At 31.0% G+C, this 17843-nt stretch overlaps 2 protein-coding genes across 2 annotated transcripts; one reads left to right on the top strand and one right to left on the bottom strand.

Annotated features, from left to right (window-relative positions):
* Positions 1 to 646: 646 nt before the first annotated feature.
* LOC117171757 (ELMO domain-containing protein 2) lies at positions 647 to 7588 on the top strand. Its single transcript, XM_033359360.1, has 2 exons — positions 647 to 1886; positions 4072 to 7588. The coding sequence occupies exons 1-2, from the start codon at positions 1386 to 1388 to the stop codon at positions 4507 to 4509; spliced, it is 939 nt and encodes a 312-aa protein (XP_033215251.1). The 5' UTR covers positions 647 to 1385; the 3' UTR covers positions 4510 to 7588.
* Positions 7589 to 9147: 1559 nt separating this feature from the next.
* LOC117171812 (protein disulfide-isomerase A4) lies at positions 9148 to 14916 on the bottom strand. Its single transcript, XM_033359441.1, has 6 exons — positions 14692 to 14916; positions 13719 to 13904; positions 13500 to 13638; positions 13248 to 13409; positions 9946 to 10071; positions 9148 to 9573 (listed from the first exon to the last, which is right to left on the bottom strand). The coding sequence occupies exons 1-6, from the start codon at positions 14819 to 14821 to the stop codon at positions 9423 to 9425; spliced, it is 894 nt and encodes a 297-aa protein (XP_033215332.1). The 5' UTR covers positions 14822 to 14916; the 3' UTR covers positions 9148 to 9422.
* Positions 14917 to 17843: the final 2927 nt, after the last annotated feature.

The following is a 17843-nucleotide window of genomic DNA, read 5'->3' as shown; positions in this document are numbered from 1 at the left end:
CAAACGATCAACAAACGATTCCGCGAAGAATTTTTGGAAAGTATAAAAAATTAGAGCGCTAGCAAACATTTTTTTTGTGCTAGTGTGAAATTTGCATCCGAAACTTTAAAGATTAATAAATTTTGCAATTTGAACCAACAAACGTCGAAAGTAGACCAACAAACACCAACAAACGACCAACAAACGATTACAAAAAGGAAAAAATTTCGATATTTCCAAATTAGTGAAAATTGGGATGCTAACTTCACAAGGGTATGGAATTCTCCCCCTTCCCGTGAACTCAACTCCGCTCACCAAAGTTCGGATAGCATGCCTAGTCCCGTGTTTCCTATGTCCATCCATTGGTCTTACTTACCTTACCCCTTTGACCTGCTTCTTGGCAGGGGGCTGGTATAATGTCAATTGTCTTACTTACATTGCCCTCCTTCCACCCCTCCTAGAGTTGTGGGCGCACGCGCAGTTCTGTTAATGTTCTCTGCACTCTGTGAGACGGAAATATATGTCTGCACTCTGTTTTTTGCAATAAGCCTCTCATGCGGTTAGCTTGGGCTTTACCAACACATGATCTAGATCTGACTGGAATCGGTCAGATGACCGAAGCCAACGGCGACGCCAATTGGTGTCATTTGACAATTTGATTCATGTACATTCACGCATGAGCATGAGTGCGGTAAATTTATTGATGCAGTACATAACCTATAACAATTTTACGTATTTTGACATTTTATAAGTTTTTTGTTGCGTTTTTTTGTAAAGAAGGGATGTGAAACATCAAGGATATGGAACCCACTTGAGTCTTAACTGATTTTCACAAAATATTGCGCGTTTGTTTATCTACATAAGTGTAAAATTAATGTTGCGTGTGTGACCAAGTGTGACGGAGTGAACGTGGGTGTAGAATGCAGCATGCACTATATTATACATGTTTCTATAGTCAAGTAACAGTATTTAGTTTGTATCAGTACCTGTCAGTATTAGAATTTTTTTCTCCAATGCAGTTAGATAAATAATGACCAATAAATAGTAAAATTCTGTTAAAGAATACTTTGTTATTAGTGGGGAATTGATGATTTCTTGTCCCTAATAACCAATTTGGGTGAAATTATGGACATAGCCAGACATGAAGCGATGGCAGCTGCGTGCAGATTTGGCGGCGTGTTTCGTTTCTCTGTTCTGTCAAATAATTAAAAAATAAATGACTAAGAAGTAATTTGGAATCTGTGAAATAGTGTTCTTGTAAATTAAAAAATTGAGGATCGCCTGAATTCACCAAAATCACCAAAATGAAGTGAATCATAACGACAACCATGTCAACCCAGGATCAGGTCAGCAATATTCTCCAAAGTTGCAAATAACTGTCGATTTCCAAGAATTTGTCAGGAATTATGATTCGTTACGTTTGGTCTCTGATTTGCTGGTATATTAGATCACTGGTAAAATGGGTTTTACGCCTAACTACTCGAATGTGTGAGCTCCAGAGAATTTGTTATGGAGAAACTCCAGGAGCACCTCGCACCCTTGCTCTGGAGAGATCTCTTAGGCAATCAAAAAATGTTAGTATTAAAGCTCTCGTAGCCCACCTGGATGAAATTGCTGATCAGCAAGGAATTAGTATAAAAACAGAGCGGGAAATTCTCGAGGAGGCTATCAAAACAGTCCTCGATGCTAAAGACATTAACCCAATAGCTCATCCAGATTTTGCTAAGTCATTTGCTAAGTGTACAGAGTCCATCTGGGGATACAGGCAACTTTGTGTGGAGTGTGAGGAACTCAGGAAGACACCTTATGACCCAGAGAACCCGGAGCATGAAATGCTTCTACTGAAACTGTGGAATCTGTTGATGCCGTATGATCCCCTGGATGCAAGGGTTACGAAGCAGTGGCAGGTAGTGAATGATCTAAAGCTTCAATATTTTTATCTCAAAAAGTAGACGGGGCGTTTCACCATTTTTGTTGAATCCAAATGCAGACTATTTGCGAATTGTATCTCGTCTGTTGTATCGTGGATATTTGATGAGCACTTTGGTTCCTCATAGGAGATACACTAATTATTTTTTTTAATGACTTAAATTCAATGATAAAAATATTTTCAAATAAAATATTAGAGGGTAATCTGATTCAAATACAAAAAATGCAATTAGCTCAATCAATTCGTTTAAAATCAAGGAGTCAGTTGAGTTGTGTCCGGACAAGGAATCTCATGTTGTACAACTTTCAATTAAGTTAATAAACTAATTTTACCATAAAAACCAATTTTTAGGAAATTATAAATTACCATAACTTCCTTACTGTTCAATAAAATGTATTAATATTAGGGATTAATTGATTTCTCTCGAATGAAGATTTTCTTTTCATTCTTGTATCAACTTTGAATTATATTAATGAAAAAAGGTTTTACTGTACTATAGGGGTGACCGGGGCGATATGTGCATTCGGGTACAAACGAGGCACCGAACTTTCTCTCGAAATATGTGGTGTTCTTTGCTGTTCTGTTTAGAGATTACAGAAATGATGATATCGAATTTCTCACGAAAAAAATAAAGTAAATAAAAATTGCAATCTGAATCCTGGTATTTTTAAACAAAAATAAATGATTTGAAATAACAGATAATGTTTTTTACCTGATGTTTGTCGTGAAGTTGTGTTTTTATCAAACTTTAATGTACTAACGCATTTATACAAAATTAATTAATAAAAATTGGTCAAAGCAGGCTCCATGATTTATAAGGCTAGAAGTGTCCATAGCTGCTACTGTAAAATCGGTTAAAAAGATTTTAAAATTTATCGTTAAAATTACTTCTTTAAATGGTGCAGAAAATATTAATTTTTGTGCATTGCAAAATTATGGGTCTTTAGGTGTGAATTTGATAAAAACAATTAATAAAGTATTTTCAACAAATTTTAGAAATAACTTATAAATGGAAAATTTCAAATAAACGTTAATTTAACAGCGGGTTTTAATGAAGACATTTAATAAAAAATTTATCTGATTGATTCTAATTTAGTTACTTGAAATTAGAAAAGTTGAATTTAATTTGATTTAATTGACTATTAATCGAAGGATTGCAGTACAGAACTACATAACTAACATTTTTGCTGATAATGTCCTTTTGCATGAAAAAATGATTAACAAATCAAATTTTTTTTAAAGGGTTTGTTTGAAATCTCATTTTTAATGTGGCAATGGAAGGGTTGGTAATCGAAAATGAGACAACTTATATATGTTTTTAAATACAGTAAAATAAAAAAATGCCTCTTTTTCGAAGAAAAAGGTTTCTCATAACAATAAATAATAAAAATTTAAGGTGTGTCATGTCGCCCCATTTTATCGCAATTACTATTTTTGACACACTTAGTTTTTTATCAAATTGAAATATGAAGGTTCACAGAATGTATAAAACCATTTACATTTTTAACAAAACTGATATAGATTGCAAATATTTGACTGGAAAGAATAAGTATGCTTACCTCGCCACGGGCTCCTCCAAAGAGCTAAAAAAATGTGATGAATATTTAAAAAATCCTTTGATCGATTTTTATATATTAGAGGTGAAAACAAGCCCTCTCAATTGCATCAATTTGTCTCCAACTGTCTTCAAGCTATCGCATTCACAAGAAGCGCGAGATTAACATGCACACACATAATTGCTTAGAACATTGTATTCGAATTTTTGTTATTGGGGAACTTTCAATCAAACGAATTTAAAATTTTAGAAAAGTTTATCATTACAAAGCTTTCTTTACGAGGAAGTTAAAATTAAATAATGCTTAATGGTTACCGCTATCAAATGATTTCTTATTTTTTGGTAATAATATTTATATTCATTTACATAAATATTCACTAATATGTTCTCTACTGTAAGTTAAAAATTGGAAGTAACATTTTCGTAAATGTAACAGAGAACGGTGTTTGTTTGTATACTTAAAAAACTCAGGCAGTCAGTATTGATTTTGCAACATTAAAATTTAAGTTTTGAAGCTAACTTGAATTTTAGAAATAATTTGTTTTGGAAATTTAATTGCAGAATTGATCTATCTCTTGAGTATTAATAAATACTTTTCCGATAATAGGATATAGGATTCCAAGGGGATGACCCTAAGACGGATTTTCGTGGAATGGGACTGCTTGGACTAGAGAATCTCGTTTATTTCGCAAGGGAGTATCCCAGTGCTGCAACCCACGTCTTGTCACATTCGACACATCCTCGTTATGGATACGCCTTCGCGATTGTGGGGATCAACCTCACAAGCATGGCCCTAAGACTTTTGCGAGATGGTTCAGCCAAAACTCATATCTACAACTCATCTAAGACCCTGCCGACTATACGTGCCTTTCATCAGTTTTATAGCTACCTCTTCTACGAATTTGACGGATTCTGGATAGAATCTAAACCTAGTAATATGATGGAATTCTCATCTATACAGGAGAGGTTCGAAAGCACCATCAGAATGGCCTTGGCCAATCCAACCACGGTATTTAGGATAAATGTGTCTGTTGACAATATTTAGAATATAAGGCAATTCCGTGTGTTTTAAAACACCGCCACAAAGGCAGATCTTTTTTAAAATCGTTGCCTGTAATCTTCATTTTGGGTTGACAATTTTTTCAATACTCATTTATGTTATGTTAACATGTTTTATTTACTGACAGAAAATACATTTTTCAAACCGTAAATCGCGATAAAGACATAATTGATTAAATCTTTCGAGTCTATACGTACTTTTTCACCATTTTTAATATTTGAAGCATTGCTGAAAGCAAAATTGCAGTTTATGGGTATCCTTTTATTCATTTGGGCTTGGTTCAGGTTTTATTTAAGGCTGTTACGCTACTTGTAATTATTTTTACACTTATTTGACTGTGCAATGTTGCTCAAGATCGTTGGAATGAATTTTCCAACTCAGAGAATTGATTTATAAATATAAAATCTGCTATAAGCATTTATATTGCATGAAATATACTTTTAGAAATTTGGTGCTTTATTTAGTTTTTAATGAAATCTCAGACTGGATCACTGTCAAATGAGAAATGTTCTACACTACAAGTCGCAAAATTTCTGGGCGACACGATTTTGAGGTTTTGATTTTCAAAAATACGCAAAATTTTTCTTTAAACCTTTCTAATTTATAAGCGAAACATCCTGGAGTTCTATGTCGGCTGAACTATTTTTGTAGCTAGGAGATTTTTCTCATGTAATCGAATGTTTGCATTTTTCTTGAAAAAATGAGTTAGGAAAACATTTTATCATATATGTTTGTAGCTTTAAAAAAGTTCTACAAACAATCTTTCATGATATGATGCATAGTTTACGAGAAAAACTAAAAAAATTAATATAATAAAAGACCCCATTAAACTTATAGAACTCTTTCTTCATAGAAAAGCACCATTTACAAAAAATATAATTTTTAAAGAAACAGAGATAAAATCGTCATTTTTTTGTTAAAATTTTGAAAACATGTAAAGTGTATTCTGTGTATTTCCTGCTAAAAGTTTGGTATAGGCTACAATATTTTTTTGGTCAGGCGCATTTTTTGTTCAAAGAATAGAATATTCGAATATTCTTCGCAAACGATGCAATATATATTTAACGTTCGGCCACATACTTCGATCGCTCATAAAACTCGAAGGATTTCTTCCTTACGAAAGAACAAATAAAAATAAAAAATGGAAAACCCTATAAATGTGGATTTTTTTGGTAAAAATATACTTTATACCTTCAAAATAATCGCCCCCATTTTGTTAATTTTCAACTTTCCGAATTTTTCGGCTGACTGAGAAAGAGGACAGTGAACTTCTCCAAAATATGTAAAGTAGAAACTTGGGTTAGGGTTAAAGTGGCCCACTTTGATATATGTGTTGTAGTACTATGACACATATCAAATTTCCTAAAAAGACTTGGATCAATTGTGACTAGTTTTTTTTGTGTATGGTCTTTTGAGGTTTGAAAATCTAAATAATATTAAAAATTAGAATAAAAAAAAGTGTTTCTTGATTGAAAACATACATCAAAATATCACATCGCCGAGAGATTCTGTGACTTAAAGTATAGAACCTGCTTGATTTGAAATGGATCCAGTTTATAAATTCTAGACTATAGAAAAAAATACCAGTTCTGAAAGAATAACACTCTTAAGTTAACATTAAGATTGTTTTAATAGCCTGAAAATCATCAAATACCTAAAGAGTGTGTAACATTGTTCGTACGAATTCTTTGATTGACTGATATTTTGCAAGCAATGATAAATGATAAGTTTAATAATTGTAACGTACTTTGCACATAATGCTTTGTTTTGTGATGTTTTTCTCCTGCATTGCAAGAGTATAGTAATGACATTGTGATGATAAAGAAAAATTTTGCAACGAGTGCAATATGTCGAGTCAATTTGTCACATTGCCATAGATTACCTCTTATGTCATTTCTAGCGCACGTTTAAACGCATAACTCCAATAGCGTTCAACCAAATCAGTGAGGAAATTCTAGGATTTATGAGAATACAAATTTTTCTCATTTAAAAGCCACACAAATATTATTATTATCTCTGACGAGATTACCGATATTATTATATAATTGTATCTAAAATTAAAAAATGAATTATGGCAAATAATGTGGAATTATCTGGATTGATATAAAATACGTAAATTATAAAAATTTGCTATGTATTCTTGGATTAAGAATAGGGTAAACAGGAATATTGCCCTCAGTATATGCCAGTACCGTATTATTCCGAACGTTACTTTTTTTCAATCCGTTACTGTGTTACTTTATGACGTTTTTTGATTGTATTTGTACTACATTATATTTCATGGTAGCCAACCAGAAAACATCTTTTTTTAAGTTGCATTAAATCCCTGCATATTGGACTATCAACGAAACATTTATTTCCTCATAAAAATGGGAGGTGAGTGAAAAAAATATTTTGTACTATGCAATTCTAATAGTATGGAAACCTTCTTTTCGACAAAAAGAAAGCAACTCAAAATTTGGTTAAATTCGTGAATATCTTCTGCTTCACACAATGATTGAAATTTTTTACTGTAAACTTATTTAAATAAAAAGAATTTTACATTCAAAAACTGAGAAAAATAACTTGATATGAATTATGAACTATCTTTGCGTATAGAATATATGTGGTCTACGCTCACCGAAGTTTGGTGAACGTAGACATTTTCCAGATTTCCTGAACTCGCCGAAAATATTTGTTCTGGTTTCACTGAAATTCGATGAACCTAGAAACGGCCTAACAATTATGGTTATCAGAATATGTTTCAATTCAATCATTTTTGTGCTATTTTTATTCAAGTCAAAACGAGATTCTTTATAAAGCTTAGATATTACTTGCAAATCAATAATAATGTAAAAATCGAGAAAATAAGTGATTTAATAGTACATTGTGGTACAAGGAAAATGCCACCGTCTCCACGCGTATCGCATACTATTTTTAATGAAAAATGCATTGAAACTTGACTGAATCCGATAAAAAAGGAATGTCGGATAATAGTACTACAAATTTTAAGCGGAGTTCAGGGGTGAACAGAAGAAAAAACCGTTTCAATTAGCATATTTCGTTTATTCAGTAGCATCAATAATACTGAGAACCCATGCTATGTCTTTGTATTGATTATTTGCGAAGCAGAATTCATGTTATCAAGATCTTTGCTCATTTTTATAATTTGTATTGACTCTAGTGACAGAGATAGTTAAGGATATCATTCTGACGTTTGCTGTTCCCAATTATCCCGTCTTATTTAAACAGCTTTAGTCATATTCTTGTCTCACTGTAATGTAAAAGACTAAAAAGAGATGCCATAAATGTAGCAAAGTACTCTCGCAAAAAGCCTCCCCTTTTTCCGCGGTAACTATGCAGAAATTGAATAGTTTCCACGCATGTATTATGAAAAAATTGTTTTCTGAACCCAAAACGATTTTTCATCGTTTGGTCAACGCTAACTAAAGAAACAAGCGAACAGAAAAAAATTCCTTTCAATCAGACATTATCTCGGCAATAGCCAAAATTTGGTATACTTTACTCTTGTACAAAGACAAGGTATGTTTTTTTGGTTGTTCCATGCTTAACACTACTTCAACTATTATTTTTGTTTTTGTGATGAATCTTTTGAAAAACTAATTTTATTATAAAAACAGTTTGCAGATTATCGATGTAAAATTGTTTATTATCATAGGTAAATTGCAAAATAATTTTTAATTTTTAAAGCACTTTCAATTTAAAAAAAAGTATCTAAAGCTTTTGGGAATTTAAAATGATGCATACAAAATTTAATTTAAAAAAAAGAACGGAAAGGTAACGCGGCTTTACATTTAAAAAAAAGTCACGGTAACGTTAACGAGTCAATTTTGACTGGTAACGGGTTAAAAACTGATTGCAGGCACCCTTCTAATGAATGACACTGAGCAATAAAAATGCATTTATTAAAGTTATGCGGATTTAAAATGGTGACTTGTGCGTGGGTAATATTCTATTGTCTTTATCAGATGTATTTCAATATTTGTTCAGTAGAAAAGTAGTGAACTTATACTCATTAAATAGCACTTTTTGCTGCACCTGCAGGCGGAAGATGTTGACACTCTAAAAGTGAGCGATGTTAATTTGAAAGTCCTGTCAAATTTAAGAAGAAAGGTATTTCTTACCTTGTATTACTTTCACAGTTTAGTTTATTATATTATAATTATATTTTGGGTGAACGACACCCAACGGGAGGAAGTATTCAGGGAATTATACGTACTATTATTATTAATATTTCATGTTCCTGTGATTACTGTTTGTTTACATCGTTCCTAGGAAATAATTATCTATCTATCTTAAATCTTCATTATCCATATCCATATTGCTTGGAGCAGTCAGCATTCTTTCTTTTCAAACTTTTGTATCCTAAGGTATCCTGTTTACCCTATTATCGATAATTTTGGAATTCGAAACTGCGCAGATTTTGTCAATGTTAAGTTATAGACTTAAACAATGTATTAAGTATTGCACCTACGCGTTAGTTTAAGTGTCTGCTTTTGCCATGTAGGTCTAAGAATTCAAACGCTCTAAAATTAAATCTCGAAGAACTCCGTTCTTCGTGAATTGACCTCAAGGTAATGGAGTTGAAAAATCAAGTGATTTAGATTATAAGTTATCAGCGTGTGTTTTCAATGTTTTATTATCGCATTTCTGTTTGTTACAACTTGTCAACGACTTTGAGTATAAACCATGACACGATAGGAGAAGTTGAATAAGAATATTTATTGCTGAATGTGGAAGTACTTTTCGCTGACACTTGAAAGTAAATGCTTTGATTACAGACCTACATCTTATTTTTAGACCAAGTATAAAAAGAAACACATTTAAAACTTAATATTGAAATTTAAGTTTAAACCTAATGTGTACATATATACATGTTTCAACGTTACAAAATTGTCTTATTTTTCTTTTTTTTGTGGCACTTCGGACTTTCGCCTCAATTTGGAAGCTACTGAAACGATTACAACCACGCCGATGGTGATGCTACCAAGTTTCATTATCCATGGGTTTTCTCGGAGGGCATTTGCGATCATTTGCGTCAAATCGTCACTGAAAAAAGTACATTAGCTTTTAAGTCAGAAGGTACCTAGTACTTGGGTATCTTGATTACAAGTCAGCTAATCTGAGGCTACTATGTGTGTCGTCTTTGTTGATTTTATATGTATTTATTTTTCAAATGGAGAAATGGATTTGAATAAATGTTCTTAAGTTTGCGAGTGAAAAGCTGTTTTATTTCTAATACGTAAGATTTGAGAATTATAATTATATGTAATTTGCAATTTTCTTAATTCACTTAAATAGTAGAGCTAAAGAGTTGTTCAATATTTATATTCATTAAAAAAAAAAATAAGTAAATAATTTGGGACTTCATTATTCAATAAGAAATAGAGTATACGCCATATGTTATGGTAAAATACTTACAATGGACTTTGAGGTACAGGAACTTTTTCCGTACGTGCGTTTTTGTACCAGTCTTTGGCGAACGATGCAAAAGAACTAACATCGTACTTTGGGATTTGGTACCGGTACATACGACCTTGTCTGAAGCTGAAAAAAATCAAAGGAATTTAAATGCAGTTTTTTATAAACTAAAATAAAATTGGCAACTCGTTTAGATCTATCAGAAAGTTATTAATAGATAAAAAATTAGGATGCATATGGGTCAATGTCAAAAATTTGTGAAATCTGGACTGAATTTTTCTAAATGCTGTTTTAAAAAATCATTTGAACTATTTTTGTCATTATCCTAGATTCATTCTAATACACGCGGACGCGAAATAGATTTATTTGGTTAAGAATTAACTAAGTTAAGGTAGCTTAGTGTAGTAACCAATTTCCACGGCCAGCCGGACCGACAGCCATTCCCTATAAAACAAAGGATCTTCATTCAAAGCGTTCAAGTTAAAAATTGGAAACTTGAAATTTCATTAGTTTTTATTTGAAGTTAAGCAATGTGTCTCTAAAAGCATACTTGAAGAAGATGATTATTGATATCTTTCAATAGAAAAACACGAATAGATGCGTAACCTGTAAAACAATGACCGCAATAGTCACCGCGTGGAGAATAAGATCTCAAAATTATTCGGAGTGGACATAAGAAACCTAAAAATTACTCAATTGTTTTTCTTGCTTTGACACCGAATTCAGTGACATAAAAATCATATTATGAAATTTCAAAATTAGATCATTTTTTATAAAAATGTAAAAACTAAGAGCATTGAAAGTATTCGGGGGACTAACCCAAAGCGGAGCTAGAGTTAAAAATGGGCTGTCCCATAGATCTTGACTATAATGCGCGTTATTCGCTTCCGCTGCGTTGAAACTAATTTTATGTGTTCCCTCATTTTACTCCACCGATACTGGACCTAGAAATTTAATGTTTTTAATGAAATAATGTAGTTAAGCTTTACGACATAAAGTAGAACTTTCATCTTTGATCTTCAGGTTATTTATTAGTTGCAGAAAACAAATAAGCACCGCCTGCACGACCCACGTGTTTTCTTGCTAATAACAAAATATACTATCTTAAAGTGGAATTTACCACCAAAAATACTTTCACTGAACCCTTGGTTACACTTTGTGCTTATTAGATAATTGACAAAACAATACAAAACAATTTGAGGATTAGCCCTTATGAACGCTAGACCTTCAATTAACATTCTTTTGCTTATGTGAAACATAACATTTTTCTATTTAAAGTAATAAACAGTAAACAGCAAATTAATTATACACGTATGAAATGGAAAGTACTAACACTTTTCAATTAAAAATTTTAAAATGAAATGTAGATAAACTGCAAAATTTAGAACTTTTATAAATGATAGAGTTCAAAGATTCAGATTAAATTCCAAAAATATAAATCTACGTTAAAATTTTCAATATTCTAAATTAAAGAATCAAGCAATGAACTTTAAAAATTTTTTAAATTAAATTTGATTAAAAGTCATTTCAAGCTAGAAAAATTAAAAAATTAAAAATAATTTTTTTTAACTTAATTGTATTTAAATTAGAAGTTGAATCATTTTCATTTTAAATAGTTTAAGCATCCTTCAACAATTTTATTTCAAAATATTGAGAAATCTAGAAGTGGTTTTATATTTTTCCAAATTTAAAATAATTTTTGAAATTTCTTCGAAACGTTTAAATATATTTTTAAATGAATTGAATTTTTCCTACAACTTTTAGAAAATCCTGCAAATTAAAAAAATCCTTAAAATTTTTTTTATAAATAACAGTAGGAACACTTATTAATTTTGGAAAAAATTAGAGTAATTTTCAGAGATATTTAGAAGTTAAAAAAACATTAAAATTAAATTTAGAACCTGAACTGATTTCAAATCATTTAAACGAAGTTTTTGACCCGAAAAATTGGACTATTCGTACCGAAATTTTGGTGCAAATACCCACAGCCGAATTTAAAACAGAATGCAGATTTTTGCAAATTTCAACCAAAAAATGTAGAAACTTTGTATGAATTGTGAAAGGCTTAAAAAGAATAAAAACATTTTCTTAAGATTCTTAGGAAAATTGACAATGATTTTTCATTTTGAAAAATTATTGTTACAGAAAATTTAAAAAAGATGTTAACACACTTGTCAACACACTTCTTTTCAATTACTTGAAGACATTTCAAGTTTTTAATTAATTTTGAATCTTCAAAATTATGAAATATCTCTTGAAATTACTCAAATTTGGTTTAAAAATAATAAGTGTTCAATTGCTATTTATACATCAAAATTTAAAAATTTCACTTACAAATTAAATACTTTTTAAACAGAACCAATTCAAATTGTAACGTTAAAAGCTGAAAAGCTCTTCGAAATTCTACATATTCAAAGCTTTCTATGCAAAACAATTCAGTTGCAAAGTGTTTACTTTTACAGATAATTGTATTCATGTTACTCGTCTTAAATGAACAGTGAAATTTTTAACGGCTAAGAAAACTAATAAAAATAATATATTAATTTATTTATTCAATTTAATATAAAAAATAATATAAAGGAAGACCTAAAACTTTGAATTAAAAATATTTTACTGATGAATCATTAAAATTGTTACTTAAAAATAAAATTATCGGAATAAATTAGATATTAATCTCGATTCTTATTAAGACTTTGTACTCAAACAGTTACAAGCTGGAAAGTCTCAAATTTTGAACGGATTTAGAATTGTTTTGTCAAATCTATTATTGTTCAGTTTTGTATATTTTAATTATTTACAAAACTGTTGAAATCAAACTTGTGCAGTTTTTCTTCTTAAAACTCGTAAAATTCCCGGTCAAGAAATAAATTCACCGTCATTTCACGGTTTCCTGGTCCAGCGGCCACCTTGAGAGACGTTTGATCACAATTAAGCACCTTTAGAACTAAAATACTGACGCCTATTCATGATTTTCAGATTTATCAATTTAGTAAAAATGACTCGTAGAAGCATAAATTATTCACAAAATTTTTTTGTCATTTATTTCTCAGCTTTTGTGTGTAAATTTGTGTTTTGGACCTGCCAGCAGTAGAAATTTAGGCTACAATTTAATTTACCGTTTCTAAACAAAAACGGACTCAAATTTGAAACTTTGCTAAAAATGCTTCGACGCGGGTACTTATCCCAGTATCATTAAAATATCTATTAAATCACGAAAATGTGTGAAACGAACGCATCTTAAATTTCCCAATTTTTTGACAACAACCCATATTACAATGAAAATAAAAAGAGTGGGAACTCACAATATAAATTCAGGTACTTCAAAGACATTGAATCTACGTGCCGTAGATGCACCAGTCGTATGTTTATTAACTCGAGCGACGTTAACACGTTGTTTCAATTTTGCAGCCACCGCTTCCCATCTGGCGCCCAATCTTTGGCATTCTACACAATCAGTGCTGTAACTATTTATAAAATAGAAACAATTAAAATACGGAAAAGAAAATTTCTTAACAGATTTTTTAACTTCCTATATATAAGTTATATACACTTACAACATGACAAACCAATCACCAGTCGTAGCCCCACTGCTGGCTTGTGTCAAATGTTCAAAAGTATCATCGGTAAGTTCTCTCACGATTGGTTCCTTATTTTCAATGAACGTGTTTAAAATTTCTTCATCGTTTACGGCCCCTGTGAAATAAAAATTATTCTAGCATTTGTTGAACTTCGCCGAGAAATAGATAATTTTAATATTTTGATAGCAGTCATACCGTCATACAGTAGAGGAATTCCATGTCTAAAGTAAACCAAAGCGGGCTCTTTACCAGGGCTGTAAAGCCTGAGCATTTGACTGTTGACTACTTTTACGACCCATGCCGATAAGGAATCAACCAAATCTTCACGTACATGAATCAACTCATTTTCCAGTTTTTCACATGGTTCACAGTCTTTTTTGGCTGTGGAATAAAAAGCTAGTCAGCAATAAGTCCATGTTATACTTTGTACAAGTCTTTATATTATTAATTACGCACTGCCTATGGTTACTGAAGTTTCCGTAATTCAAAACCCTGTTTGAACTAGTTAAGAACTGACGTTACGGAAAATTCCATAACCATATACAGTGCCTATTAATTACACTACAACGATCAAAAATGTTAAAAAGGTTTCAACAATATATTAAAATGATTTTTCTTATGGAATCGTAGCGTCGAGGACTATTCACTTTTCAATTAAAATTTCGAAAATAGAATTTAACATTTGTTTAGCTGAAGAACAAAATTTGTGACAGAACTTGGGAGTAAATTTGCATAAAACCACATTTTTACTTAGAATTACTATGAAATGTGAATAAGAAGTTATTTTAAATATTATTTTTTCAATGTACTATTTTCTACATTGAACTGAGAAACTTAGTATAGATCGTCATGATTAAAAATAAATATTAACAACAAACGAAGTCTACATTGAAATAAAGTCATAATAGATATACCTTCTACTAATAGTACACATGAACAGTGCATTTTTATATTAATTATATTTTCTATGTTGCAAACAGTGCAAAAAACTGTATTGAAGTGTCAAAGTACATATGGGCGTGCAAAAATGAAGATCGTTAAAGAGTGAGGTTAGGAACCTACTTGTTTACGCGTTAAAATCGTACGAGAAATATAGACTCCGAGTTTATAATAAAAAATGTGAACTTTATATGTGAGCTTTATTAAAATAAGTAAGTAAGAAACATACTGAAAAGAACGACTACATATTTTTCGTTCTTGATGAGATTCAGGAGGTCATCATCGCTGACTGTTTCGAGAGACGATGCAAGAACTCCAGAGAATATTAATAATAATAAAACAAGTACTTTTCGTAACATATTGGTTGAACTTTAATTTAATAAAACTGTCTCGACTTACTTCACCGGCAAGCTACCTACACCAACTCTACACGTCACTCAAATTGACGTAAGACTAGAGTACGTTGCGCGTGTTACGTGTATGGTCTATATGTTTTTAGTATCGTCGCAGATAGCATAAAAATGATGCTGCGCAGGTATTCCATTTTGTAACGTCTGTTGAAAAGATGTCTGCACGCTGAGGGTCATGCAATAACACGTGCATTTTTTTTAACACTCCGTACCTTTAACTAAAGATATTATAAATGTAGATGCGGTGCGGGCTTAGTTACCCGCGAAAAATATAGACAGGGCGTCCAGCGAAAATTGTCAGTTCCCCTCTACCCACCGCAACCCGTAGATACTACACATATCACAGTAGGCCCCACGATGCGCACTTATGGTAAAATTGGTAACTTAGCTCGGACATGAACCATTTAAATTGAAAGTAAATTCCCAATAAAAAAATTGGTTACATTTATAACTTTGCAAAACATGGCTATCTTTATTAAATGCCAAAGATAAAAGGCCATGAATATTTTTTATTTCGGTTTTATATATTTTCATCTAATTTTAAAATTATTTCTTCTAATGTATATTCTTTTATAAGTTATAATTTTTTTACTCTATAATATTACATTTGTATTCGAACTGATAAAACTTTTAGTGCAATATCTATATATAGTTCTTTGATATTATTTAGTATTTATTTTTATTTTTATGGTCTGCAATTTCTATGGATTTTTTATACTATTCGTCTAATCAAGTTCTCGTATGTATTTTCCAATTTCTTAATTATTATATATTCTAACATTTTTATAAAAATGTAATGATAATTCCAAGAGGCAGAAAAATGTTTTTTTCGGTTTTTAGATGTTAAGGCGGCAGTTATAAGCCAGATTACGTTTCGCATTGACAAGAAAAATTAGACGAACAGAATTTCACTGGCACATTCATAAAATATGTCATGTTTCATCAAACATATTTTAAAATAAAGTGTAAAATATTATAATTAATACAGCTTACTTGAAATATTTACGTTAGTTATATGGCATAAAATTTAAAATACAAATAATATAAATATTATTCAAATTATTTTTGAAGTTTTTTCAGAACTTTAAAATATATTTTTAATAATTTACATTTTTATCTGAAATTTTTGCTAAAATTCGAAAAAATTGCCTCAAAATCTTCCAGATTTTTTTTTTTACAATTTTATCAATCTTTTAAAAAACACACTGTAAACTTCCTGAAATCATGAAATGTCGAAATCTGAAAATCTCGAAATAAAAAATTCCAGAATAATAAAATTCTGGATAGTTTACAATATTATTGAACTTGAAAACTCCCGAATAATGAAATTCCGGGCCGAATGTTGTCCAATTATAAAAGATACAAACTAGAAAATTCCCGAATTGTAGCAATTAATAAAATAGTGTTTTAATCAATATTACTTATTTATTAAAAATACAATAATCAAATATTTTAATTATAGAAACTTTGTTTAATGTTTAATTTTTTAAATTATTGTTTTAATTTAAAATAACAATAATCATATACAAATGTGATGCCAGAATAAATTAAAAAACACGTGCGCTTCAAACAAAATTTGTAGGATTCAATTCAGCACTGATTTAGCGCGAATTTTATTATTTTTTAAAAATTAATTATTTTATTTTTGCGAACTTTTTTGTAAGTTAAAAAGGATAGAATGCACTTTTTCAACAATAACAGAATTCTGTCGGGAACTCTCAAATTCAGTAATATTATTACATTTTTGTGATCATTTGAAGTAAAATATGCGATTTTGAACGAAAAGTTTCGTCTTTTTTTAAAGCGAAAAACAACACTAATCTAAAAAAATTTAAACAAAAATATCATTGGGTTTTTGTAAAATCGCTGGAACGGACTTTCAAAAAGTGGTTTCGAGAAAAACTCGTTTAAAGTTTTAAACATGGAAAAAGTGAAGAAAAAAAATTAATTTAACGATTTCAGCTCCTTCTTTTTTGCATTACACTGTGCACACTTTGCGATCGTAGAAAGTCTAGTGAAAACTTATAAAAATTCTATTTTTTATAGTATTTTTCATTGTGTTCTGGCACGTTCCTAAATTTTCAAGCGCAGCTGCGGTCTATGAGGAGTGTCGGCTTTAAATCTATAACTTCAAGAGTTCTGCTCCGATTGACTTCAAAGTTTGGCACAATATTTTAAAAATATTTTACAATAAAAAAAAAAAAAAAAAAATTGCAAGTGACTATCCCCCATTCCCTCTTTAAGGGTTAAGGCGCTTCAAACGGCTGTCAAATTCGCTATGGGAAAACTAAATCTAAATGGTTGAGTTGTTGAACGTCATATTTTAAGCAAATAATCTAAAGGCAATTCTACCGGTCGGTACAGCTCGTTTTCCCCCAGAAATGTCCTTTTTGTTGTTGCTTTTTGTAAATGAAAATGGAGTGTATTTTCTCGCTTGACTGTCTTCCCATGTTACTCACCACGGGTCAGTATTTTTGAAATCGACATATGTAAAACAGGTTTTTACCGAAGATCTTATTACATAGATGCGGCAAGTGGCGACGGAGTGGGGAGAAAATATATATAACTACTACCAGAGATGATCTGCTACAAAGGTATTATAAACGTAGATGCGGTGCGGGCTTAGTTGCCCGCCATAAATATAGACGGCGCGTCCGGCGAAAAAAGTCACTTCCCCTCTACCCAACGCTCCCCGTAGAAAACACAATCGATATAGTTTGCCAAGAGCCATTTGGAGCGCTGTAAGCAACTCTCGGCACACCTTCGAGGCGAACTGATGGTAAACTTAGCTTGGACAAGAACCATTTGGATTGAAAGTAAATTGCCAATTAAAACATTTTTACATTTATAACTTTGCAAAACTTGGTTGTTTTCATAAATACCACAAATATAAGTCGATGAGTAATTTATATTACGGTTTCATATATTTTCCACTAATTCTAAAATTATTAATTATAATTTTCATTCTATA

The sequence above is a fragment of the Belonocnema kinseyi genome, chromosome 4 (genome assembly GCF_010883055.1).
Source record: "Belonocnema kinseyi isolate 2016_QV_RU_SX_M_011 chromosome 4, B_treatae_v1, whole genome shotgun sequence".
Taxonomy (NCBI): domain Eukaryota; kingdom Metazoa; phylum Arthropoda; class Insecta; order Hymenoptera; family Cynipidae; genus Belonocnema; species Belonocnema kinseyi.
This window is presented reverse-complemented; position numbering and strand designations above follow the sequence as displayed.